This window comes from Lontra canadensis, unplaced genomic scaffold, assembly GCF_010015895.1.
Source record: "Lontra canadensis isolate GAN:19392208 unplaced genomic scaffold, GSC_riverotter_1.0 scaffold1305, whole genome shotgun sequence".
NCBI classification, from domain to species: domain Eukaryota; kingdom Metazoa; phylum Chordata; class Mammalia; order Carnivora; family Mustelidae; genus Lontra; species Lontra canadensis.
In genome coordinates this window covers 5,655-13,074 of record NW_022632289.1, presented here as the reverse complement: position 1 = coordinate 13,074, position 7,420 = coordinate 5,655, and the positions used below count along the sequence as shown (strand labels likewise).

Sequence of the window (7,420 nt, the reverse complement as noted above, 5' to 3'; positions counted from 1 at the left end):
GGAGCATAACAAATAGCATGGAGGACATGGGGAGTTAGGAGAAGGCATTTGGGGGAAATTGGAAGGGGAGGTGAACAATGAGAGACTATGGACTCTGAAAAACAATCTGAAGGGTTTGAAGAGGTGGGGAGTGGGAGTTTGGGGGAACCAGGTGGTGGGTATTAGGGCACGGACTGCATGGAGCACTGGGTGTGGTACAAAAACAATGAATACTGTTATGCAGAAAAAAAAATTAAAAAAAAATAAGTCAACTAGAGGAAGAAATCTGGAAAATTCCAACATTGGGAAATAAAATAATGGAATGTTAAAACTGATGATTCTAAGATTTTACCCTACCAACCAGCTCAAAAGTCAACCAGCCAGAGATTTCTGGATGCTGGAAGAACACATGAAACTCCTAGGCCAGAGCTACAGGACTTTTTTTTTTTTCCTTAAAGCAATAGCAGTAGCCAGAGTATCATTATTTTGGGGCCAGTTTGCCAAGGCTCAGTTCCCAAATCACAACACAAGGAAGACCAGGTGGCCCATGCACATGGACACCAGGAAAGGAGACCTTTGGCTAAGAACCATGCATCTTTCATGAGGGCAGCAGGCGTGACTGCCTGCTGCTTAGGAGGAAGAGAATATCTCTACCTTCTGATATAAACATCCTTTATATCGTGATATAAACATCCTTTAAAAATCAGCCCGAACAAAAGCAGTCAGTTCCTCTGCTCAGAAAATGTGCAGGGACACAGTCTCATGCAGATCTGCCGTCCAAGACAAACGAATAAAGAATAGATTATAGATAATATGAAGGAAACTAGACCTTTTCAATAACTGAATGAAACTAAAAACACATGTAAAATTTTATGGAATAAAACTAATGCATTGTGTAAGGCAAAATTCATAGCTTTAAACACCTACATTGGAAAAAGCAAAAAGGTCCCAATAAAAACTCTTGACAAACTATGAATATAGTGGAACTTCTTCAACTGGAAGAGGAAATCTGCCACAACAGTTAACATCACACTTCATGATGAAAAACTGATTGATTTCACCCAAGATCAGAAACAAGGCAGGCATGTCTTTTCTTATCACTTCTATTCAATAATAAACTGGTTCTAACCAGTGCAAAACCCAGGGGGAAAAAATGACATCTATATTGAAAAGGAAGTAATATAACTGTCTTTACTCTCAGATGACTTCATTCTATATGTAAACTGTCCTAAAGAATCTACCAAAAAACTACTAGAACTAATACATGAATTTAAAGCACAGGATACAAAAATATACAACAAACAAAAATAAATAAAAGTCAAATGTTTATATGGTAGCAATGAACAGTGCAAAAAATGATATTAAGATCATTCCAGGGATGCCTGGGTGGCTCAGTTGGTTAAGCAGCTGCCTTTGGCTCAGGTCGTACTCCCAGGGTCCTGGGATCTTGTCCCACATCAGGCTCCTTGCTCGGCAGGGAGCTTGCTTCCCTCGCTGCCTCTGCCTGCCTCTCTGCCTGCTTGTGTGTACTCTCTCTCTCCCTGGCAAATAAATAAAATCTTTAAAAAAAAAAAAGATCATTCCGATCACAACAGTATCAAAAAGAGCAAAATACTTGGGAAAAAAATTAACAAAGTAAGTATAAAACCTGAATACAGACATCTTAAATAAAATGAAAATATGTTCATATGGAAAAAAATTTAATAAATCCTACTTCAACAAAATGTAAGAATTTTGATTTCCAGAAGATAACATTTTTAAACAAACCACACTGAGTAGAAACATTCACAACTTATATGTCAGATACAGAAGGTGTATTCCAAAATAAAGAACATTTATAGCTCAATATAAGATAAACATGTCAATTTAAAAATGGAACAAAAGGTTTGAATAAGCATTTCACCAACAGGATAGATGAATGTCTAACAAGAACATTAAAAGCATGCCTGATATCAGTGGTCATGAGAGAAATGCAAATAAAAATCATCTTGAGATAAACTACACATCCACTAACCCAGCTATACTTACAACTGATAATACCATGTGTTTGCAAAGATATAAAGAAACTGCAAACATACATTGCTGTTGTATATGGCACAGTCGTTTTGGCAGTTTCTTAAATATACACTTACTATGACCTAGCAATTCCACTCTTAGCATCCATCCAAGAGAATGAAAATATCCACACAAAGACTTGTACATGAATGTTCACCTCACCATTGCTTATGAAACAGTTCAAACTGGACATTTCCTGACTTTTTCTATACTAATACCTCTCTCTGAAAAGATCTTCAAGGCCCATCATTAATCATACTTTCTTGCTGACCAAAGTCCATACACTGGCAAATGGATAAATAAAATATGGTAGAGCCATACAACAAATACTATCCAGCAATAAAAATGAATGGCATATGGATATCTGTTACAATGGGGATGAACCTCAAAACATTTTACTCAGTAATAGAAACCAGGTGTAAAATATTACATTGAAGGATTCCATTTGTAAGAACTATCCAGAAAAGGCAAACTACAGAGATTGAAAGTAAATCAATGATTGCCTAGAATTTACAGGGGTTGTAGAGATGGGCCATGAGCGGGCATGAGGGACTTTTCAGGGTGCTAGAAATCTCTATAACTAGATAGTGGGGATGGTTCCTCCATTCCACAATTGGCTAAATATTATTGAATTGTACACTTACAATGTGGTCCTCACTGGCAATTAAATTGTCCAAATTACTACCAAAATATGCATTTCTTTGTGCTATCCTGAAGAAATGAAACATAGATTCGTATTCTTTCTGTGGAAAGTGAGTAAGGAATTTATGCAGGAGAAAGGTCAATCTTTAAATTTCTTTTCTACCATACCCAGGATCTGCTTCCTTCCTGTGACTGCCCCACTTATAGCTCTCTTAGCAAAAGCAAATGAAACCCTAGGGAGCTGAGGGATAGAAAAGCGATGATGAACTCTGGCATAAATGTCTTCTCTGACTAAGAATCTGTGGTTCTCACAAACCATTCATAGTCAGTGAGGAGAGGGCATTATCAGTGTTTCCCCTTCCATGAGCTTCTGCCAACTCTCCCTTCTTACGATTAGAGTCCATTGGGACTCTAGTCTCCTAGCCTGGACACATTTAAAGCATTGTCCCATGAGTAAATTTTACACCACACTGACACTAGTCCTTGGTTCCTTAGAGAGTCTATCAACAAATCACAGCATATGGTAACACTCATATATATACTTACCAAAAGTAATGTGTAGATTGTTCTTATTCTGTTAAGATCGAGAAGCAATTTCTGTGCCTTCTCATGGTTACTACAATATTCATCATAGATACAAATCTTGTCTTTCTGTGAATTCGAATAAGGATAAGTTAGAGAGAGTCATGGTAGTAGCTACTTGGAAAGATTAACCTGTGTGATGTTTGTGAACATAATTTATGTGTCCAAAGTGTTTACTATATTTTGGGAGCTCTACTCTATTTATGTATCTAAGCACACTTTATTTATCAATTTTCTCTGATTCAAGAAGAATAATCTAGGAAAAAATGTTATATTAACTAGAGTCCTATGTGATGTATGCAATACTAAGTAAATGAGCCAAATGGTAGCAAATTACAGAGAAGAGAGTACTTAGCTTTCCTGAGAGGGTTCAGATACAGCTTAAAAAAAAGTAATATCTGAGCAAGGTTCAGAGAGATGAATCCATCCTTCCCAGGCAGGGTGAGGGAAGAAAGCATTTTAGGAACAGGGAAAAGCATGTGCCTGATCATGCAGGAATAGAGAGACCTAGTACCCTGCAGTTCACACGCACCAATCTGGACAGCTGTGTTTAGGAGGGACACAGACAAACAAGAGAATAGTCAGCAACAAGTGACTAAGATAAGATGGACTTTGGAGACTCTACTCTGATATGAGACTCTCTGTGACAAAGTATGAGTGGTCATTTCAAGTAGAATGATTTGTTAGTATAATAAAGTAGGAAATGGTAGCTACTTTCAGACAGCTGTCACAGTGTAATGGGACTTACAACACTGTGTAGCTCCAAAACAAAAAACTAAGACCACTGGGTGGAAATTTCAAGGGCAATCCATAATGGGCAGTGGTAGGCAGATTCAGGATTAACATAAAGATCTTCTAGTGTTTATAGCTCTCACTAAAAGTGATCAAGTAGGAACAAAATAAATAAACTTCATATTTGCCACAGAAGGGATACTTTCAAAAAGGGAGTAATTTCCCCATCATGGCTTCTAAACATCCTTCCGTCATTAGATTTTTCTCTCAGTGGCTAGGATTAGTATCTACCAAAGCAGCTCCAATAAGAGGAAGACACAGAAAATGTATTGGCCAAATATTAGAACCAAAGTACCCTCTGGAATTTCCATGACATACATTTGGAAAGCAACACTGAGTGCTATTTTATATAGCCAGCAAAAAATATATTGAGTTACATATTTCAAGAGATGGTATGACCCAGAATGAAATACGCTTCAGAAATAGTTTAGCTAAATTCATGGATGACAGATTCATAGTGTGTTACTGAGGAAATGCATGTCAGAGTGCAAGATTCCCATGTGAGACCCTGGACTAAGGCAGCAAATGCTCCAGCTGGCAGAAGATGTGAATTCCTTCATGAAGAGGAACAGTCTGGATTAAGTGGACACAATCATGCGTGGTTTCCAGTCATACCCAAGGAAAATACTTCTTGATCTTCCTATGCCAAGGAGCTTCTCTCCATTTAATATTAATTACCTTTATGAAATATTTCCTGATTATAAAAAGAACATATGCAGCTCTGCCCACTCCATACAGAATTATAGACCTAGAAACTACATACCGTTACCTTTCTAAAGGTTAAATAGAAATAAACATAAACAAAAATTGACATCTGTGACAAAATACTAATGCATTTTTAAATAAAACATCAATTACAATAGCATTTTGGTATAGAAAGGAATTCAGGTGGGTGTTCTGAAAATTAGCATCAGTGGAATGCTATAAATAGCAGCACTATTTTTTTTTTTGCTATGAATGCCCTTCAGTTCTGAAAATAATTTTCATTTTGTAGGTGACTTCTTACTTTATAAATCAGTTGCACAAATAATTTCAACTATCCTGTCCAAGAGAAGGAAATGATTACAAGCATGATGTGTAATTTGAAACAACTGAGGACTGACGTTATTCTTCTGCACCACTCAGTACGACCTTCTGAGAAACTACCCTTGAGAAACACCAAGACTCCGGCGTCTGTGTACCTAGAGTGACACGGCTCATTCACCTGCAGGCTTGTCACCAGCGGATTAACAAGGGAACATTCTGACTCACAAAAGCTCATCATAAGAGTAAGGATTTTCTGCCTCAAAAGGGAAATGCTCTATGTTTGGGAGAAACATAAAAATCCATTCATTATGAACAGCTTGAATATTCATTAGGATTCAAAGCTACAGAGGACGCGAAGAACTAACTTGTTGGAAAAAAGAAAAGGCTATTTGTTCTTCACTGAATAAAATGGATGATGTGAGGCCCTCACCCCTTTCCTGGCTCTCAGTGGAAGATTTAATTGGTCTTAAAAGACCCCAAACTTTCTGTGTCACATTTTACTTCTACACTGAGTTCTCACATGCTACTGTGCCAAAAGCTAAACCTTAAAATCTGGGGTGGGGGGGTGGGGCAGAGCTTCTAAAATAAACAGAAATTGATCTTACAAAGTGAAGAAAGTGGGTTCCCACTTCATGTTGCGTGTTAGGTTCTGGATGCAGGCATTCTTCCACGACTTTTAAAAATTCTTTAGGTACAGCAAGGATATCTTCAATGTTTGAGAACAGCATCTACAAATAAATATAATAAGTGCAATAGTGAAGCAGGTCAAACAAAAGACCATGAGAGGATAATATTCTCTTTCCAAGCTGAAAATTTCAGGGGTTGCTTATCCTTTCCACCCAGCCAGAGGGCAGAGGACCAATTTTGTCTGGACATCCTTTCTACTCCTACACAGCTCTGGGAACCAGGAACCCATTCCTGGCTCTCAGGAGAAGCCCGAGTGACTAAATCTAAGCATGACTGTCCCCAACCCAATAGTGAGAATGGGAAGCAGGTAACAAAGTTCAGGCAGATTTGCTGGCAGGCTTTTGGGGGCAAAGGCTTCTTTGGCCTCTGGAATGGCATCCTGGAATGGACAGCTTCCCCTCTGGAAAGGTGCTATGTCTGGAAGTGATAGCTTGGACAGCTACAAGGTCATTTTGCAGGGATGAGAAGAGCCAGCCCTGAGGCAAAGCAGATAACCTGGTTGGCAAAGTGAAGAGCTAGACAGAACCTGGCAATCTTATCGACCTCCCTGAGTCATAGATCCTGAACCTTCTCTTCTGTCTGGAGTCCCCAAATGAGAGCTGAAGTGTCTTCAAGTCATTTGAATAATAAGTGTCTTTTGCTTGCGACCTAAAGCACACAAACTAAAATGCTCCCATGTAAGAGAATTTGAAAGTTCATTTTTAATTTATGAAAAAATAGTCAGAAGAGCCTATTAAAATCCTTGGGAATTTTTTTTTTTTGTAAAATAAAACAGCAAATCAGCACCAAAAATAAACATCAATAATAATTTAGGCAGCTTAAATGAATAATAACTGTAGTGCAATTAATTTTCATTTACCTCCTCCCCCTTTACAAAACTCTTCATCATTTTCCTTTCCTGCAGCCTAAAAGAAAAGGCTTATACATGTGTTTCTGAGTTGAAGACATTATGCAGACATTTTCTGCACCACAGAACCACCCAAATCACTTACTCTTTGGTGAGCAAAGATTGGAAGTCACATTTGTCCACATCTTGCCTTCCTAAGCCACCTCTGGCAATGCTCCCACTTAGGGCTCTGTTCCCCCCTGCTCGCAGACACTGAGATTCTTGGTTGGGGGTTTGTTTTTCTTCCTCTTTTCAAACTGTCCAAAGGCCTCGGGAAAATTGTTCCTTGTCTTCTGTGCCATCCTCATCACTTTCTGTTTCTTTTCCCAAACCCTCTTTCCCTTTATCTCAGGGTCACCCACACAAGTGACTGGCACAGAACTTATAGTGGAACTGAGGAGAAGCTGAAAAGCCTAGAGTAACATCCCACAGAAGAAATTTTAAAAGGGAATGTGTGCTTGGGTTGAGGGCCGACTGTGCCTCCTCACCTTCACTGTTTCTTCTGTTACATTTTTATCAACTTTTGATGCAGCACACCGGTTCATTCAGTGTAAGAATGCCAGCATGAAATGAACAAAAATAAGATATTGTGAAGGCAACATTAGGTTAATAAAATAACAGGGTGTCGATTAGAACTAAATTTTTTTATAGGAAACCAGAGTTTAAGAGTAAATGAAACAAGTTGGGTTGGGAGGGAGACAAACCATAAGTGACTCTTAATCTCACAAAACAAACTGAGGGTTGCTGGGGGGAGGGGGGTTGGGAGAGTGG

General features: G+C 38.5%; 1 protein-coding gene across 1 annotated transcript; it reads right to left on the bottom strand.

The window, feature by feature from the left end:
* Positions 1-3,222: 3,222 nt before the first annotated feature.
* Positions 3,223-7,210, bottom strand: LOC116863479 (phosphatidylinositol 3,4,5-trisphosphate-dependent Rac exchanger 2 protein-like; the record flags this gene model as incomplete). The annotated part of the gene is made up of 3 exons (XM_032850926.1): positions 7,138-7,210; positions 5,682-5,804; positions 3,223-3,327 (listed from the first exon to the last, which is right to left on the bottom strand). Coding segments are annotated over exons 1-3 (285 nt in total), but the record flags the coding sequence as incomplete, so codon positions are not given.
* Between the last annotated feature and the right edge of the window lie 210 nt (positions 7,211-7,420).